Source organism: Ictidomys tridecemlineatus, chromosome 11 (assembly GCF_052094955.1).
Source record: "Ictidomys tridecemlineatus isolate mIctTri1 chromosome 11, mIctTri1.hap1, whole genome shotgun sequence".
In the NCBI taxonomy this organism is placed as follows: domain Eukaryota; kingdom Metazoa; phylum Chordata; class Mammalia; order Rodentia; family Sciuridae; genus Ictidomys; species Ictidomys tridecemlineatus.
In genome coordinates, this window is record NC_135487.1 from 103,101,600 (window position 1) to 103,120,795 (window position 19,196).

General features: G+C 53.0%; 1 protein-coding gene across 5 annotated transcripts; it reads left to right on the forward strand.

The window, feature by feature from the left end:
- The first annotated feature begins 209 nt into the window (after positions 1 to 209).
- Csf1 (colony stimulating factor 1) lies at positions 210 to 18,930 on the forward strand. Of its 5 annotated transcripts, none has more exons than XM_078026964.1 (9): positions 210 to 648; positions 3,726 to 3,848; positions 5,067 to 5,129; positions 6,647 to 6,817; positions 10,063 to 10,210; positions 12,195 to 12,325; positions 12,860 to 12,912; positions 13,232 to 13,290; positions 16,841 to 18,930. In XM_078026964.1, exons 1-8 carry the CDS (start codon positions 610 to 612, stop codon positions 13,275 to 13,277), a joined length of 774 nt encoding a protein of 257 aa, XP_077883090.1. In that variant the 5' UTR covers positions 210 to 609; the 3' UTR covers positions 13,278 to 13,290; positions 16,841 to 18,930. The 5 variants fall into 5 exon arrangements, with proteins under 5 accessions (XP_077883090.1, XP_077883088.1, XP_077883087.1 ...); XM_078026961.1 differs by lacking the exon at positions 16,841 to 18,930 and adding an exon at positions 14,135 to 14,996 and having other exon boundaries at positions 215 to 648; positions 11,301 to 12,325; XM_078026960.1 differs by having other exon boundaries at positions 216 to 648; positions 11,301 to 12,325.
- Positions 18,931 to 19,196: the final 266 nt, after the last annotated feature.

A 19,196-nucleotide genomic window follows, 5' to 3' on the forward strand; every position in this document is an offset into this window, starting at 1 on the left:
GATTTGGGGATTTTCTGGCCTAGAGGGAAAGTCCCTCGGGACTACTATTAGAAAGAAGGTAATTGCCCCATCCGAGGCCTGGAGAGCAAGGAAGGAAAGGCTGTGTCTAGAGAGGGCTCGGGGAAGGGCGGGGTGGGGAGGGCAGTGGAACCCGCGCTTCTTTCCGAAGGCTGCAGAGTGGAGCACAGAAAACAGCGCGACTGTGGAGACCAGCGAGCGAGCGGGGACGACCGGCCGGCGGGTGGGGGAGGGGAGGCGGCTCAGTGGGCCTGCGAAGTCTGAGTGTGTGAGTGTGTGTGTCTGTGTGTGTGTGTCAGTGAGTGTGTGTGTGTGTGTGTGTGCGCGCGTCTGGCGCCTGGCCAGGGTGATTTCCCATAAACCACATGCCCCACGAGCCCGCCCGCTTAAAAGGCTGTGCCGAGGGCTGGCCAGCGAAGCTCGGCGGGCGGAAAGTGAAAGTTTGCCTGGGTCCTCTCGGCGCCGCCGCTGCGCTCTCGACACCCCAGGACTGCGGCGCGGCCTTCGGCGGCCGGGGCGCGGACTCTGCATCAGCGAGCGAGCGACCGACTGAGGGCGGCCGACGCGCCCGGCCGGGACCCAGCTGCCCGTATGACCGCGCGGGGCGCCGCCGGGCGCTGCCCTCCCACGGTAAGAGGCAGCCAGCGCGGGACCCCGCAGGGCTGGGGCGGAGGCTCGGGGGCCGGCGGCCCGACGCAGCCCCTTGGAGCCCACGGCCGGGGCGCGCCAGCTGCCCGGGCTCTCCTGCAGCAGCCGCGGGCTCCGGTTTCTTAACCGCCTTTGCGCACCGACTGCCTAGGGGTTCCCTGCGCTCTTGGGCTGAGGCCGTTGGCAGCCCCACTGCTGCTCCTGGGTCTGCAGCACTTTCCTGGGAAAGGGAAAGGTGCACATCCCATTGCACGGAAGGGAACACTGAGCTACCCACGGTAGGAGATAGGGATTTGCAGCCGAGGGTGGAGGCCCGGTGTCAGCCAGGACGCCCTGCTTCACTCCAAGCACAGCAGCCGGCTGTGCACTGAGTGATGCGGCCCCCAGTGGGCATCTTCCCTCAACCATGCACGTGCTTCCAGGCCCTTTTGGAGGAGTGGGTGCTTCCGGATGGAGAAAGTTGAGGGGTCACCCAACTTTAGAATGACAGCGCCTGTGCCTGAGTAACTTGCTGGCAGAGGGAAGGAAATGGGCAAGTTACTATTTGTTCCACCCTACAGAGGAGCTGTTGGCGACTCCGGTGACTGTTTTGGGGTTAGCCAGAGATGCTTGGGGTTAGCCCTGAATCTCTTTTTCTTGAAGAGTCAGGTTCAAGGAGTTGAGGAGATCCTGGGATTTGTGTTAGTTTAGGAAAGTGGAAGGGAGGTTTGAGGTTGTAGAGCTGGGGATGGGCCGCTTAGGACTGCGTAGGGGACACCCTGCTCCAACAGTGGCAGCAGCAGCAGCAACTCCTAGAAAGTGCAGGGTTGCATTGCAAGTGAACACTGACTGGTCGCATAATGTGTCTGCTTCTAAGCAGTTCTGAAAAAGAGTCACAGGAGAAAACTGGGGGGAAAGGAGCAAAAAAATACTTGGGGGATAGAGGAGAAGGTTGTAGGTGGGAAAAGAGAGAGAAGAGTGGATCCACATTGGAGGGAGCCCCCAACTGAGAGTTGGAAGATGGGATGGAGAGGGAAAAGGGGAGAGAGTTAGGCCATAGGCAATAAGGCAAAGAGAAGGGGCTGGAGGTGAAAGGTGGAGGAAAGAGGAGGCAAATGCAGGAGGAAAGAAAAGGGGCCAGGTTTAGACAGGGTCATTTGATGGCCCAGTCAGGCCAGGTCTCTCCAGAGACTGTGGAAGGGAAAGATGGAATGGGATGGTGGTCGTTGATGAGCAGCTGTGAGAGATGTCCTGCCATCTCTCTGAGCCCAAAGCAGAGATTCCTTCTGAGGGCTGTTCCCACAGGCAGAGGCTGAGGTGGTGGGTGGGAAGAAGAAGGAAGCCGGGAAGAGCCTGCCCAGCTAGATGCAAGCTAGATCATTAACCCTTGGGTGCCTGTCCTGATCCTTTAGGATTGGCCCCCTTCAGCCATCTTCAAAGCCAGCCTTTCCCCACACTGATGCCTGAAATACTACCCAAAGCCAGACAGCCCAGGGGGGTTAAGAATTGCCTTCAACTTTCTGTCCTTACACATCAATGTCTTGAAATGCCTGGGGTGAGGTTGTCTTCCTGAACATCCTTCCCTTCCCCCGAGGCCCTTTCTTTCCTACATACCAGTTACACCAGGGGCTCAGAGCCTCAGCGGTAGCCAGCATGGGGCAAAGCCAGCCTCTGCATGGCTCAAATTCCTCTAACCGGTCCTGTGCTTGAAGTTCCTGAGGGCCTGGGCAACTGTTCTCACCCAGGGCTATCTCTCCAACTGCCAGACAGAGCCTGAAGTCTGCCACAGACCATGGCTGTTCTACTTCCTCTCAGGCCCCGTGCTGAATGGCATTGAGCCACCTTGTGTCTCTTCCCTTCAGACCTTCCTCCCTCTCCTGTCATCAACTTCTCCCTATCTTTTAAAGCCTCACTAAGATCCCTCCTCCCTGCAGTTTCCCTGGTAGCCCAGTCAGAGCTGCCTGTCCCCCCTGGTAAGAACTGGCAAGGCGCTGGACTTTTAAATATAAATCAGCCTGTTGGTATGGGTAGCCTCCCTGTGTTTTTCCAATGTGCTACTTATTTGCAGTATTTGTCTCATCATCTGGATTACTGGGGCAAAGCCCAGAGCCCAGGAAAGTGCCAGCCCTTACCCCACCCTGCCAGCATTTCCCTGAATCTGGGGGCATCAGTTGCCAGGAGGCTCAGGAGCTCTTAAGAGGCAATCCTCAAGCTAAGGAAAGAAAACACAAGGGTCCCTCTACCTCTGGCTAGAGAAGAGGAACCCTAGTTCCAGAGATAAAGATGAGGGGACATTGAGGAGTAAAATGGAGAGAGAAGAAGGAAGGGTAAAGACAGAATATCAGGAGCCAGTCTCATCACCCTGGTGAGGAGCAGGTGGGTGCTGAAAGAGAGGAGAAGACTTCTCTGCCATGATAAGAGCTGGCTGGCTGGTGAAGAACCTGGTGGGAGTCTGATAGGCAGGTGCCAGCCAGGGATGGTGCAGAGCTGGCACTACTGCCTCTGATTAATCAGTTGGGCTCCTTTTGAAATATACACCCTGGCTCCAGGAGGTGTGGGATGAGTTGCTAATGAAATTGTGTTTGGTCCCCTGGTCTTTTCTTGTGGCAAAGTCAGACCTGCATGGAACCAATTGGGAGGAAGGCATAGGCCCCTGGGGGAAATGTCTCTAGCTTGTCATCTAGAAGTTGGTGCATGAACATGAATTTGAGGGCAGCTTAAGGTGCTTGGCTCTGTGTTGATGTTGCAGGGATAAAATGATGGGTAGATGCAAATCCTGCCCTTGAGGAGTTTCCTGTGCTGTCAGAATTTAGATAGCTGGGCACACCACCTGCATCATCATTAGAGATGTGATGTGTGGTTAGGCTTGGCCTGGGTTAAATCTGGGAAGATTTCTTGGAGAGGATGACATCTGGGTTGTTATCAGGGAGAGCAAGGTTGTGCCATGGCTGATAGGAACTCCTGATTTGGGGAATGCTGCATCTGTGGGTATTAGACCTTTGTTTTTCTGTCTCTAGCAGGGCATGGGGGTAGCTGGAGAAAGTGAGAGCTGGGGAGTAATGACACCCTCTCTGTCATAGACATGGCTGGGCCCCTGGCTGCTGCTGGTCTGTCTCCTAGTGAGCAGGAGTATTGCCAAGGAGGTTTCGGAGAACTGTAAACACACGATTGGGAACGGACACCTACAGTTGCTGCAGCAGCTGGTGAGTGTATGGCCATGCTTTCTCCCCACTGGGGAAACTGAGGCAGGAGCCAGGGAGCAGGGTCAAAGAGAGGAATTGCAGGGAATAGGGCTCTCTAGACCATGGCTCATCTGCTTCTCCTCTCATTGACCTTCCCCAGGTCAGAACCTCAGGAGCCCCCACCCTGATGCCCTCTTTGACCCCCTTGCAGGTGGTGAATAGGATGAGTTTCCGGGGCTGGTTGCCTGAGTTAATGTTAGCCAGAAATGTCCACTGTGGATTCTAAAAGGGCTCCTAAGGCCTGTTTTCCCTCAAGGATTGCCTCTTCGGGGAAGATAGCCCAGTCTTTTTGCTGAGTCCAGATGGTGCCTCTAGCTCTTGGACTCTCAGATATGCCACCAGCCCCGCACCACGGCTCCACCCAGATTTGAAGGGGAGGTTCCTGTCTTACTCCCAGCCCTCCACCCTCACTTCTCTGGCTCTTGCCTTTGACACTGGAATGGCCTGCTCATCTGGCCCATGAAGGAGCCCTTGTCTCATCCTAATCTGACCAACAGAATCATCAACAATCCCAAACATGGTCCATCCAGGCAGAGTCAGGATGCTCCTGTCTGGCTCAAAAGGGAATTTACTATCCTTTTGGTCAGCCAGGCAGGGTGGGGCACCCCTAGCTGAGACTAGCTCCCCTTCCCTGAACTTGAAGGCCATGGGCTGGACCTCCAGCCTCTTTTGCCCCTGCGCTACTTCTCCTGCATGAAATTGTTACAGCAGTCCAAGGTAGACCAAGGGCCTCAGCATTTTGTGAGTCTTAGAACACAGACTCCTGCTCTGGGGATAATGGGAACTTTAAGGGCCTCTAGCCCCAGCCCCTACAAATTCTGAATCCCCAGAGCTTGACCAACCTCTGCTTAAATTTCTTCCATGACAGGGTGCTTACTACCTCCAGGGAAGACTGGATCCTGTATTATCCTGTAGATTGATTTTCCTTATAACAAATTGGCATCTGTGATTTCATAGAGTAGGAGGTAGGAGGAGACGGTTTGCTCTTCTATAACCCTCCTCTGGGCATTTGGAAGGCATAGGTCTTCCCCTAACCTTGACTGTCTCTTTCTAGATATAGCAGGGGGGAGGTGGATGAAGTTTGAACCCTAATCCACCAAGAAACTCAGGTCCTCCTTCTAAGGTCAGCTCAGCTGAGTTATAGATACGTTGCAACCACTGGCCTGTTCTCTCTTACAGATTGACAGTCAAATGGAGACCTCATGCAACATTTCCTTTGAGTTTGTAGACGAGGAACAGTTGGTGAGTGGTGATTATCTGCAAAGCCCATGTGCCAGCCTATGTGTTCCTCCCAGGGTGGGGTACATATGGGTGCATGAAGGCATCAGAAATCCTAGAGCTGGACAGGTGTGAGAATTCCTGGATGCTGCATTCTAAGGTGCCAGCATCAGGGCTGGGCAGGCTCTGGGGCTCAGGTTCCCTACTTTTCCCTTTTCCTGGCTGGCACATAAAAGTGTTTATTGTGGGCCAGGCACTTTTCCAAGTTAGTCCTCACAGTAACACTATGTGGTCCATGGATATGGCTTATTGTCCATAGAGGGGTTAAGGGAGCATGACCAGAAAGTGGGAGAGGCATGAGTTGAAGGCCTATTTTCTCTAGAGCCTAAGGTAAACCAATGCACTACTTCAAAATCTCATATTTTGGAAAAATAAGTCACCGCATTCACCAGACAATCAGCCCTCAGGAAGTCAGTCCAGCCAATCTTCCTGCCCACACCCAACAAGACACCAAGTGCTTCTGGTTGAGCCTCCTGGCAGCTCTGGCTTCTGTCCTCACAACCCATCAATCACTTTCAGGACAATTTCAGGAGCCTTCTAAGTGGCCTCCCTAATTCCAGTACACTCACCATCCCACCACTAGGGGGAGTTTTTGAAACCCAAACCTGCTGCCTTCAGCCCACCTTTCAGGGTCCCCATCACTCCAATTGAAAGATCAGGCTGTCTAGCCTGGTATTTCAAGCGTATAGCCCCATTTCTGACCCCCTTCCCTGTTTCTTCCTATCTTCAAGTCTCTGCACAAGGTCTTCCTGATGTCTGTCACACCTCTACAGGTGCCACCCTCCACCTGCTATGCCACGCACAGGACAGGCTATCTAGAGGTTACTTCCATCTCTGAATTCCTTCACACCAGACCCATGTGCCCCTTATTAAAATTGGAGATCACCTCATGGCCTCAGTGTCTCATTCATTCACTCCCTCACTCAAGCCATAACACACATTTATCAGGAGCCTAGTGAACCAGGTGCTTAGAATACGGAGCCAAAAGAGAGTTTCTGTCTTCAAGGCAACCACCATCCATGGGAGACAAAACACTGAGGTCATTCTTTGGACTATGATGTAGTCTTCAGTACCCCTTATGTCCTGGAGGATTTGAAGGGACCACAAGACCAAGGATTTTTGCGAACTCAAGCTGAGAGAGAGAGAGAGAGAGAGAGAGAGAGAGAGAGAGAGAGAGAGAGAGAGAGAAGAGGGTTCCCTGAAGCCCACCCTCTGAATTCCTAATTATGGCCTTATATTCCAGAAATCCAAAGATCTCTCTAATCAGAATCCATGTTTCCTTCACTCTAACCCAGTCCCCAGTAGTATTGGAATCCAAAAAGAGAAAAAGAAAGACAAGCTGAGGGCAGCATTCTCCTTATCACTGGTAGGGGACAGCAGGGTGCAGCTCTCCGTCTGCTTGGTGTGGCAGCATCTAAAACAAAGCAGAGCTTCCCAGGCCTCATCAGCCAGGACATAAGTTTCTGGTTCCTGCTTTTCAGAAAGATCCCGTGTGCTACCTAAAGAAGGCATTTCTCCTGGTACAAGACATAATGGAAGACACTATGCGCTTCAAAGACAGCACCCCCAATGCCAGAGCCATGGAAAAGCTCCAGGAACTTCCTTTGACGCTCAAGAATTGCTTCACCAAGGATTATGAGGAGAATGATAAGGTAGGAGGGTCCCAGAGATGGGAGCATTGAGAAGGGGTGGATGGCAGCTGTGGAGGTACCACCCAAGCCCACATGTGCCAAGTGCATCCACCCATCTTGACTCATGAGATTGTCCACTCACTCTCCCATTTATTCATTAATTCCACAAACCTTTAGTAAGAACTTATCAGGAAGAGGTGCAGTGTTGGGCCTTGATGATGTACTTGGAGCAAGAAACTAATGGTTCCTACCCTCGTGGAGCTTACGGTCAAGGGTTGTGGGCAGTTGTTCAAACAGTGACACAGTGAATATGATTACAAACCAGCAGGACTGTTTTTTTTTTTTCATTTGACAAATAGCTATTGAATTCTCATTGTGTACCAGGTGCTGTTCTTGACACCAGGAAATAGCTGTGATCAAAACAGGCGAAAATCCCCACCATCATGGAGATAACATTTGGGGTGGTGGTGGTAAGGATGATGAAACAGTCAAAAAAAATTACACAAGTCAAGTATGTGGTACAGAGGATAGCAATAAATGCACTAGAGAACATTAGGCCAGAACATTAGGGAAGATCTGAAGGAGGTGAGAGAGTATGGGCCATAAGCAAGAACCACAGGCCTCGGGAACTCTGCCTTAAATGGGAGTGCAGAAGGAGAGACAAAGTAGACTCCTGAGTAAGAAAATATGAATTTTCTTAATTTTCTCTCCAGAGATAAAATAAGAGTTAGAAATCAATGAGACCAGAAGAACAATCCAGAGCAGAGAATGTTGAACACAAGCCCTACAGTGAACAGGAAGGTCTGCATTCAAGAACCCAAAGGGCAGTTAACACAGCCAAGGTGTAAGAGTGTCCTAGTGAGCAGGAGTATGGCCAAGGAGGTTTTGGAGCACTAAAGTGTGGGGGAGGAGAAAAAGTAGGATTTTGTCTGAAGTGCAAGGGGAACCATTGTGATAGGCAAGTGACTTGAGATATCTCAAGTCGAGACCCTTCTGGTTGCTGTGTGGAGAGTGGGCTATAGGGAGCACAAATGGAAGCCAGGAGGTGAGCAGGAGGAGGCCAGCCCAGAGGCAGTGGTGGCTTGGCTCAGGGTGGTGCAGGGAAGATGGAGGCCAGTGATGATGTTCCGGTGGGCATGGGCCAGGCTCATGTAGGGGATGTGAGGAGCTGAGGGAAGGGAAGAGTCAGGAAGACTTCATCTTGGGCACCTGGCTTTTTCAGGGATGTTAAAATGGGGACATCAGTGGGGAGGAACAAGTTTGAGGAAAGAGCTAAGTTCAGTTTGGGATACATCAGACTGGAGATGCTGAGCCGGCAGCTGAAGGCCCTGGTTCTGAATGTGACTAGGGATACACAGACTTAAGAGGTTTGGCTTGGAGGTCACCTGTGATGGCACAGGACTGTATAGCATTGCCCACTCTGAGAAGAGGAACAGGCCCAGAAACTCCAGCACTTAAAGGTCAAGCAGAGGAGGGGGTACTTAGAAAAAGAGATGTAGCTAAAGGGAGTGTGCAGTTGAGAGAGGGAAAAAAAAATCCTTAATAAGAGGCATTAAATCTGTGGCTTGTCAGCATCAAGGTTCTTGAGAGTCACTTGGGGAGCTGGTTTCAAATGCAGATTCCCAGCACCCCCTGCCCAGAGTCTGCTTCACTGAGTCCAAGCATGAGTCTGGGAATATGCATTCCCCATCTACCACTGAGACAAGGCTCTCTGGCCCATGTGGGTAGGCACCCATCTAAGACAGCCAGTGAGTACTGAGGGTGGGTCCCAGGAGGGGGGGAGCCACTGAAGCCAGAGGAGCAGCCCCCAGCAAAAGTATGCTAGAGGGATTTGGAGCTGGGGCGGTGGACAGACACCCTCTGCTAAGACAGGCTGGGCATCCGGTCTTCTGGCTGCAGATTCTTGTTTTATGAAGTCTGAGGTGAGGTGTGAGGAGACAGTCAAGAGAGAGGAAATGAGAGCTAGCTTCTTTGCCTTCCTTTCGGCAGCCTGGGGACAGGGTTTCTGTTCTGACTTCATAGATAGGGAAGGAGCCCACACTGGATAGTTAGTTTGGCTGCTGTCACCTATCTGATGGAGCTGAGCCCAGGTCTTCTCATTCACAATTGATCTATAAACATTTATGTCAGGCCTACTGTGCACAGATCAGGGGGACTCAGGGACACCCTCACGGACTTCACGGAGTACTTCGTATTTGGGAGTCAAGTAGGCCACTGGTGGAAGGCAGGGGTGTGTGTGGCATTGCCTGGAGTGAAAGAAGCTTTGGGCCCAGTACTGGACCCTGAGGAATTCCAGCTTTTAGAAGTCAGGAACCTGATCAGGAGAGTAAAGAGCAGCTGGAGAGGTGAGAGGAAGCCCAGGAGAGTGGAGCTTCCAGAGCTCCAGTGGGTACGGGAGCTTGGCCCATGAGCAGAGAGACAGATGGGCTCAGCAGACAGGCATGAGGAGTCCTCAGTCCTGTCTCCAAAAACATACCAACACAAGCAGAGGACCCTCAACTCCCGTGGCTACCCCATTGCATTCTCCACAACATAGTGAGATGATTTTTCTAAAAGTGGTCTTATCCCACCACCCACCTCCCCAACAACTGCTCACAGTTCTTTTGCTCTATGAATAATGTTAAAAGTTCTTGACATGGTCCACAAAGCCCTATAGGCCCCCACTGAACTCTCTCCAGTTGAGTCTCTTGTCACTTTCCTCCTAGATGACAGTATGTTAGCTACTCCAGCCTTCTTTCAGGTTTTGGTATTTCATATTTTTTTCTGCCTCAGGAACTTTGCACAGCCTGTTTTTTTTTCCTGCCAGGGCAGCTCTTCCCAACCTGGTCTCCTTTCCTGGTTAACTCTTGCTCATCTTTCAGTTGGTTCCCTGGGGAAGTTCTCCTTGAACCCTCCTTTAGTTCTGGTTTATTACACCTTCAGATTGCTCAGAACTTCATCCTGGGTCTAACTGCACTTATAGCAATTTGTGCAGTGTCAGCATCCCCACTGGACACCGTGTCCAGCTCAGCTACCTCCTTCTTTCTCATTATGTGATGCTCAGGTAATTACCATGTACCTGGCACATGAACATATATCGGATGGATCTGTGAATGAATGACATGTCTCATAACATCAGGACTGATTCTGCTGCAAACTAGAGTAGAACCAAGGGAGAGAACAAAAAGGGAAAAGAAGACTGGTGTGAGAAAGGCCAAGGGAATTTACTAAACAAGAAAGTGACACAAGACTAGTAGTCTCAAAAGGGGTCCCTGCTCTCCTTCCAGGCTTGTGTCCGAACTTTCTATGAGACTCCCCTCCAGTTGCTGGAGAAGATCAAAAACATCTTTAATGAAACAAAAATTCTCCTTGAAAAGGACTGGAATATTTTCAGCAAGAACTGCAACAGTAGCTTTGCTGAGTGCTCCAGCCGAGGTAGGCACCGGATGGACCAGCAAGCGTGAAGGGGTGTGGAAGGTGGGACATGGGGCTAGAGGGAGCCCTGGGAGGCAGCCTGTGTTTCTCTGTGCGTAGATGTGCTTTTTTGTGTACATATGTGGCTTGTATGTACCTCGGGGGTCCTAGACACATGTCTTTTCTGACATATGTGTGCATGAACACCACTGTATGTTTGCATGTGGAGGCATTGAGAAGGCCTGTGCTGGTGGCTGTGAGGTCAGGGAGTAACAGAGGGGACCCCTTGGGAAAGCTCTATTGGCATGGAAGCTTTCCCCTAGGCTCTGCAGACTGGCTGAACTTATGGGGTTTCTGTGGAGAGAGCATTTGGGAATTAGGGTTCTTGCTCCAGAAGCCCGGCTGCAAATCACCAGGATACCCTGGCTCCAGAAGTTCCCAGGATTCCTTGGGTGTCCCCTCAAGGGACAAGGCTGGAGTTGAAGTCTGAACATCATTCCAACTGTCCCACTGTTGGCTCAGCTGTACAACTGTGTACCCTGCGTGTCCTCATCTCTGCGTCCTGTGCCACGTGTGCCCTCCTACTCAACCTTGCTCCCCAAGGCAGGGGCTGAGGCCTCGCCACCTGCCAATGGCCAAGTCCAGTTTTGTGGTTTCAGTCCTGAGGCTTCAAGCTGATCATGTTCCGGCCCCAGTCTGTTCCTGCCTGTGGCCATGGCTGTGTGGCTCCTGGGTATGCATGAACTAGTGTCTTGGGGGCTTCAAAGTGTCTTTTATTGGTCTGGGAGGCCACTGCTCCATTTCCTGGCCTGGCTGCTGCTGAACCTCGGCTTGGCCTCCAGCCTTTCTCACTCTGTCCCCCAGTCTGGGCGTCTATCCCCTGCTCTTTGCTCTGCCTATGCCACCCTGCATGTTGTGCCTTCTCTGTCTGAGCCCTGTGTCATGAACATCTAATCCTCTCCTCTTCTCAGCCCCAGGGCTGAGTTAGGAGATGAGGGACCCCCCCCCAGACCCATATCCTCTCCTGACCCCTCTGGGGGAGCTCTGCCAGAGGCTGGTGACTCTATCTCCTCCCTGTCTTTCTCTCTCCCCTTTTCTGTGGTTCTTTCAGATGTGGTGACCAAGCCTGATTGCAACTGCCTGTACCCCAAAGCCACCCCTAGCAGTGACCTGACCTCTGTCTCCCCTCAGCAGCCCCTCACCCCCTCCATTGCCCCAATGGCTGGCTTGACCTGGGATGATTCTGAGGGGACAGAGGGCAGCTCCCTCTTGCCCAGTGAGCAGCCCCTTCGCACAGTGGACCCGGGCCATGCCAAGCAGCGACCACCTAGGAGCACCTGCGAGAGCCTCAAGTCACCAGAGACCCCAGGCCTTGAGGACAGACCCCCTGGGGGTTTACCACAGCCTCGCCCCTCTGCTGGAGCCCCCATCCCTGGGGTGGAGGACATTCTTGATTCTGCACTGGCCACTAACTGGGTCCTAGAAGAGGCCTCTGGAGAGGCTAGTGAGGGTCCTGGACCCCAAGGGGCAGAGCTTTCCCCCTCCAAGCCAGGAGGGGGCAGTGTCCAGGCAGAGATGGCCCGACCCAGAGACCTCCTCTCAGCATCTTCTTCACTCCCTCTGTCAACAGAGGACCAACAACCAATGGATGTAACTGGCACCCCCTTGCCTAAGGTGGACCCCATGAGACCCACTGGCCAAGCCCAGAGTCATGCCCCTGAGAAGACAGACCGCTCATCCATGCTGCCCAGAGACCACCAGGAACCAAGCTCTCCCTGGATCTCCTCACAGCACCCCCAAGGCTTCGGCAACCCCGCCACCCTCTCTGCTCAGACACGGCTTCCCAGAAGCCACTCCCAGGACATTGCACCGCCCCTTGGGGAGCTGGAAGGCAAGAGGAGCACCAGGGATCGGAGGAGCCCAGCAGAACTGGAAGGAGGACAAGCAAGTGAGGGGGCAGCTGGGCCCCTGGCCCATTTTAACTCCGTTCCTTTGACTGACACAGGCCATAAGACAGAGCCCGCGGAATCCCCCGGCCCCCAGTCCTCTGAGTTTGTCTTCCACCTGTTGGTGCCCAGCATCATCCTGGTCTTGCTGGCTGTTGGTGGCCTCCTGTTCTACAGGTGGAGGCGGAGGGTAAGGAGGCCCTGGTGAGGAGAGAGGGCATCTCACAGGGGCAGGGCAGAGGCTGGGTGTGGGTGCAGGAATGGAGGGCACTCCGAGTTCTGCTTAGGTTCTTCAGATGCTGAGAGATGGGACCTGAGGGAGCCCAAGGGTCAGAGTGGACACAGAGGGTTACTTCAGAAAGGTTCCAACCATGAAGTCAATGGGACCAAAGGGACCAAAGCAGAAGAGAATGGGAGAGAAGATTCTTGGGCTGACAGCAGGGTGACAACCAGGCAGGAGGGGGAAGAAGGAGCTCCATACTGTGCATGGGAGCTCTTTAGAGCCTGGGGCGTGAGGACCGTAGTGGGCAGGCTGCATAGGAGAGGAAGAAGAGGGGGGTCTGGGCAGTGGTGAGGCCTCAGGAATCTCCCCTGACCCTGTGGATAAACCCCACATTGAGGCATTGGCAGGGGGAATCTTACAACTCTCCCATTAATGTCTCAGGCACCCCTGTCTCCCCGCTTCCCCAGCTCCTCAATGAGCCTGCCTCTTTTCTCTCCTCAGAGCCATCGAGAGCTTCAGATATTGGATTCTCCCATGAGGCTGCCAGAGGGCAGGTGAGAGGTTGGGGTGGGGCTCCGGGAGGCACTGGAGGTCCTGGCTTTGGATTTGTTTCCTCTCTAGATTGCAGGGAGGGGGTGTCCTTCTCCCATTTGCTCTAAGGAAATGAAACCATAGCCCAGGATGGGAAAGGAAGGGTCTCCCTTCCTAGATATCTGGGCCTTTACCTGATGTCTTCCAAGAGACAGGCACTTTGGGGTTTTCTAAATCTTTGAGGGTTGGAGCACATATGTGGAATTGGGGGTTAACTTAGCCAGGCCCCTCACTCCTCTGCTCCTGCTGAAGTCTTATGCTAGCCCCCTGTTCTTCCTGCAGCCCCCTGGCCCAGGATGAGGACACACAGGTGGAATTGCCAGTATAGAGGGAATTCTAAGGTAAGATTCTGGTTTTGATCTCTTTCTACCCTTAAAAAGAAGTACCCCCTTCTTCAGTCACCCTTACCTGCTACTGACACCATGATTCACCTGAGGCCCACACAGTTGACTCCCTGTCCTCGGTTCTGCTCCCTTCATCACTAAGTGGAGCCAACCCTCTCCCTTCCCAGCCTCAGGGCTCCCCTTGCCCCTCCATCTCCTCCACTCCACCTGAGGCCAGGTACTGCTACCTCTGCATTAGGCTTTCAAGTCATCTTCACTCCCAAAGCCACCCAAATCCTCTTCCTCTAGTGTGGCTTTTATGAGGTCTACGCCCTCCTGGGGAATTTTCAGTAGCTCTGCATGGTCAGCTACCTCACACCTAACCTTCTCAGCCTGGCTTCCAAGCCCTTCCAGCGGCCACCCTCTGCACCTCTTGTTGACCACTTCCCAGCTGGAGCTCCTCCCCAGCCAAGGCCATTCCTACTCCTTGCTTTTAGAATCATGGCACCATAGAGCCTTAACCTTGGGAGGGCTCTCAGAGGTCATTTGTCCCAGTGTCCCACCCCCAAGAGGCCAACCCTCTCTGCATTCTTAGCAGGTAGTCAACCATCTTTCTGTCACTCACTCCCAGTTCTAGACAAGCTCCATGCCTAGCAAGTCCATGGTGTCTTCAAAGAACACAGGGAGAAGCCTTCCTTGTGTGGGGCAAAACTGCCCTCCCTGTCCCCTCCTCACTGGTCCTCCTCCTCTTCTCAGAGAATCCTCAGATATTTAAAGTTAGCCATCCATGTTCCCTTTAAGAATTCTCTATGCTAAGTGTGGCCAAGTCCCTCAAACATTCCTTATATGATATGGTTTTCAGACCCCTCACCATCCTGGACACTCGTTTGTCAATGTCCCTCTGAAAATGTCGCGCCCAGCCCTGGACACAGTACTCCAGATGTTGTCTGACCAGCTCAGAGTACAGTGGGACTGTTACCTTCCTTGATCTGGACAGTATTCTTCTATTCGTGCAGATTAAGATTGCATTAGTTTTTTAACAACCGCATCATACTGTTGTCATATGTGGAGCTTGTGGTCTATTAAAAATCCCTAGTTCTGTTTTCCATGAACCTGTGTCCAACAGACCTGTTCCATCCCATGCTTGGACAGCTTAACTTTTTAAGTCAAAGCACAAGAGTTTATGCTCACCCTTGGTAAAACCACCTTGTTGCTTTCTCCCTATCCCCCAAGCCTACTGAAAGTGTTTTAACCCTGATTCTGTCATCGGCGTAGCCCTCTCAGTTGTGTCCCCTGCACATTGATGAGTGCTTTCTGTTGTCCTTGCCCATGTTGTTGGTAAAGATGTGACCTGATTTACTTCCCCCTGAAACTGCACCCATCATCAGCCCATCAGGAGCGCTCCCCAGGTGTCTCCACACCCCTCTGGTTGCTCCTTTAATTCATATCCCTTCTGCTCTTTTGTACCTGGTTAATACTATATGAATTTGCACGTGTTTGGATGTTGTTTTATATATTTTAAAATCTTATTTTACATGTCTATGTACATTCTGCACTGCTCCGAAGATTGTAAGCCCCTTGAGGGCAGGGACTGTCTTCCACTTTTTTTTTTTTTTTTTTTGCATTTCCTTTTCCATGCCAGGTTCTAGTATAAAGAGGGCCCTATCATATTTGCCAAAATTTCAATAAATGTTGACTGGCCAGCTTCAGGGCTGACTCACCAATTTACCCTGGTCAGCTGTCTAACTGACCCACCTCTGACTGACCAATTAGCCAGTTAACTAATCGATTCTGACAAACCAGCTAGTTAAGTAACTCTGACTAACCAACCTACAACTGGTGACTGCCTTAGCTAGCTGGTTATTGATTGGGGAGCTTACTGGTTACTGACTGATTTGCTGATTGACTGGTTGGCTGGCTGACTAGCTGGGTGACCCACTCAATTCTCCCGTCACACCCCTTGCCAGACCCAAGCAAATGCCTTAGGACATGTGTAGGATGACAGGTCTGGGCTCCTCCTTCAGAGATCAGAGATCTGGAATATGCCCCAAATCAGGGAAATTCATTTGTAAAGGGGCAGGAGGTAGCAGATATCTGGAATCCTGGGGTCCCTCTTGTTAGTAGCACGGGCTGAGATAGATAAATGAGTCAGGACTGAGTGTAGGACCCAGGCCCTTCAGGACTGGTAAGCAGAAGATGGAGGCCCAGGGGGATTTGTGGCTCCTTTTTGTATAGGTCACCCATTTCCCTGGGGTCTTGACCCTCTGCCCTGACTCCTTTGTACTCCTGTTCCCCTTTCCCTGCTGTCTGCTCTCAGGCCTGTCCAAGCCTTCCTCTTCCTCCCCTCAAGATTCCACTCAGAGAAGGAATTGAGGACATGGAGACCCATGTGGCCCACTGGGTCCAGCCCTAAGGTGGTCTTCATATCAGGGACCAAGAGCCTTTGGGAAATTGAGTACCTGTGCCCAGACCAACTGCTGCTCTCATAAGGGCAATGGAAGTGGGAAACAGAGGCACCTATAAGGGACACAGAGATGCCAAAGCTCAGATACCAGCATCTTAGTCCAGGGAACTAGGAGATGGAGCCCTGGGCTAAAGCATGCCCTTTTGGTCCTTCTTCTCTCCTAGACCCTAGGGCCTGTGGCCTGGCTGTACCAGCATGGCTCATGTCCAATATAGTTCCCCTTTCTCTCTCCTCTAGAGCATGGGAACGGGCTGAGAGCCAGAGGCTGTAGGTTCCATCTTCCCTCCTTACCCATCGTAGGCTTGGCCAGTAGGGCCATGGACATTAGGGAGGGAGGCACCACTCAGGGTCCAAAGTCAAGCTGTTGGATGGAGTCCAGGGGATTTCTGCTCTGGGAACAAAGCGTTCTGAGGATGCTGGGCATGGGGACAAGGATGGGGGTGGGGGTGGGGAGAGAACAGGGCCCTGGCTCCCATGGATGATGCAGGAGGCAAGTCTCTAGGCCCATGCAGGAGGAGGCTGGGTTGCTCACGGGTTCACTTGCACAAGGGCAGGGTGGGAGTTTACTCCTCCTGGCATTGCTTGTAAATGCTTCCTGCCCAAGTTCTTCCTCTTCAGTTACCTTTGTATAAGTATCATCTGTGAGGACCCTCTCTGATGCATGTTGTAGAAGTAGAAGAAGAGCTCTTTGCTACAGTTAGGGGGCATCCATGGTTCATTGAACCCAGGCCACTAAGACAATCTTGCCTGAGAAGGGGTCTAAGGACACTCAAGAGCCTCCTCCCTGATCCCATAGGGCCTCCTCTGCTTGAGCAATGACTCTCCCCTATCCTTGCCCAGACCCCAACCAGGCTCTGTACCTCCCCTGTGGTCCCTGGTTCCCCAGGAGGAGGTAGGAGGTGAAGCCAGTCTGGCCAGAGGCCTGGGCTGCTGCCAGGGAAAGCTGCCTTGTCCCTCTGCGGTGTCTGGGGTGGCTGGGAGGGTGAGGGAAGGGATGAGAGGAAGTCCTGCCCACAGGAATGTCACACCTCCCCCAGCCACATCCTCAGCGACCCTCCCCTCACTCCCACCCGACTGACCAGCCTTCCCTTTTCTCCCCTACAGCGGGGCGCACATGACTATCTCTCCACGGGAGGAGACCTCGTGGAGCGTCCACCACCACCCTCCCTAGCCATCCCCCTGGGAATGTGGCCTGCCTGCCACCAGAGCTCCTGCCTGCCAGGACTGGACCAGAGCAGCCCAGCTGGGGTTCCTCTGCCTTGACCCTCAAGACCCTCAACTGACTGAGAGAGGGGCTGGAGGACGCCCCACACTGCCGCTATTTATTGTGGGCCCTGGAGGCTCCATGCGCTTGAGGAAGGCTGGCCAGCCCGTCTCAGGACCCTTTCCCTCAGGGGCAACACCCTCCTCTTACTCTTCTCCAAGCCAGCACCTGGGCCGGGGACCCAGCCACCTGGGGCATATGGGAGACCAGTGTGGCCACTGAGGAGTGGAAGAGCCCTGCACCCAAAGGACCCATCTAGTGCCAAGGGATCCTAACATCTACAGGTGTGGACCTGTCTCCAGAGAGAGAGGAGCCTGTGATTTGCAGGGCGGGACAGCGTGGCCTCATTTCCCGGAAAGGTGTGCAGCCTAGAAGCTGGGAAGAGGAGGCCTCCGGCTGTTTACACTGACAGCTGGGGGGGTCTGCACCCTCTACTTGCCTGAGTGCCCTCTGCCTGTTGCCAGGTGGCGAGGGGAGGCCAGCCCTGCCCTCAGGACCTGCCTGACCTGGCTCATGATGCCAAGAGGGGGACTGGGCTCTGGCCTCTGCTCCTCCTTCCCTCTAGCTCCTGCCAGAACTTCTCTGGGAGGCCATACAGAGGCTCCCGTCATGAAGGAAGCCATTGCACTGTGAATACAGAACCTGCCTGCTGAACAGCCTACCCCGTCCATCCCCACAAGTGAGCATCCATCCACCTGGACCTCTTGCCCTCCATCCTCTCCCCAGCTTCCTGCGCTGAGCTGGTCTCACCTGTCGACTGAGGGAGTCCCTAAGCCCTGACCCTCTCCTGACCCGGCCTTCAACTTCCCCGGGGTGGAGCGGGGTGGGAGAACTGCCTGGGTCACCAGCCAAAGCTGGTCTTTGGACTGTGTTGTTCGCCCAGGTTTCTGCATCTTGCACTTTGACATTCCCCAGGGGGAAGTGACTAGTGGGAGGGAGAAAGGGAGGGGAGGCAGAGGCAGAGAGGCTCCAGGGAGAGCTCTGACTGAAAATGGGTCTTTAAACATGGGTATACCCCTGAGGTTGGGGAGCTCTCTGTACCCCAACCTCTCAGCCCAGTCTTCTTCCCCTGCTGTCAGCAGGTACGGGGGGCTAGGCTATACTCCAGACCCACCTGCATAGCTCCCAGCTCCCATCCCCCTCTGGCCCTTCTTTCTCCTGACCCCAGCGATACTCTCCAGCTCTCACCCCACCATCTCTAGCCAGGCAAGCCAGGGCTGGAGAGAGACCAGGAGGCCCAAGTATCTACTTCCGACTCCACCCTGCGGACCTCGCTTCCTGGGTGTAACCTTGGCCATGGCTCTGAGACCTGGGCAGTGGGTGACAGGGCTGTCTATTGCCCCTTGATGCTGCTGTGTCCCTCCTTTCCTAACTCTCTGGGCCCTCCACTGGTCTGGCTGCTAGGCCCATGACCTTCCCTTCCTGCCAGAGAGAATGAGGGTCTGCAGCCCCTGCTACCCATCTGACAGCTGAAGGAAGGGCAGCAGAGAACTTTCTCATGGGGCTCATCCTTTTAGTCACAGACTCCATATTCCATGCTAGAAAATACATATTTAAAAATGGAAGGAAAAAAACAAAACAAAAAAAGGCATTCCCCCTCCACCTTAGACATATAGTTTTTTCAAGGTCAAAAAAAAAAAAAAAAAACAACAAACCCAACCCATTGCAGAAGCTCTTTGTGGGCGCTTGGTTACACCGGGGCAGGAGGAACCCCAGAGCCACCTCTGGGTGTCCCCTCCCCCGGCTACCTGCACAGAAACCCCTACTTTCCTCTGAGAAAGCCCAGAGGGGACATTGGCTCACGAACTGTGAGATTGCGTTTTTATACTTGGAAGTGGTGAATTATTTTATATAAGGTCATTTAAATATCTATTTAAAAAATAGGAAGCTGCTTATATATTTAATAATAAAAGAAGTGCACAAGCTGCCATGTGTGAGTCATGGGAAAAGTTTTTGGGGTGTGGGTGGCAAAAGTAGGGGTGGGCGGGCAGCAGCTTTTTCCGAGGTACTTGAGGAAGGAGGGCTGTCTCCAAGTTTGTGTTGTTACTGAAACCTCCTGTACGATTGCTGTCCCAAACATTCATCTGCATATCTGTTTAATAGGAAAATGGGCAGAACGCAGCCAAACCTCAGGCCTGGCCCCGGCCCCTGCTCCAGCCCAGCCTGGGAAAATGGCTGGTGGGGCTCTGTCCAAGG

Excerpts from the sequence above, each read along its gene's own strand:
- Csf1 (XM_078026961.1), top strand. The coding sequence starts at position 610 with ATGACCGCGCGGGGCGCCGCCGGGCGCTGCCCTCCCACG. Across the intron at positions 3,849-5,066 it reads TACAGTTGCTGCAGCAGCTG|ATTGACAGTCAAATGGAGAC; the intron begins GTGAGTGTATGG and ends TCTCTCTTACAG. Across the intron at positions 5,130-6,646 it reads TTGTAGACGAGGAACAGTTG|AAAGATCCCGTGTGCTACCT; the intron begins GTGAGTGGTGAT and ends CCTGCTTTTCAG.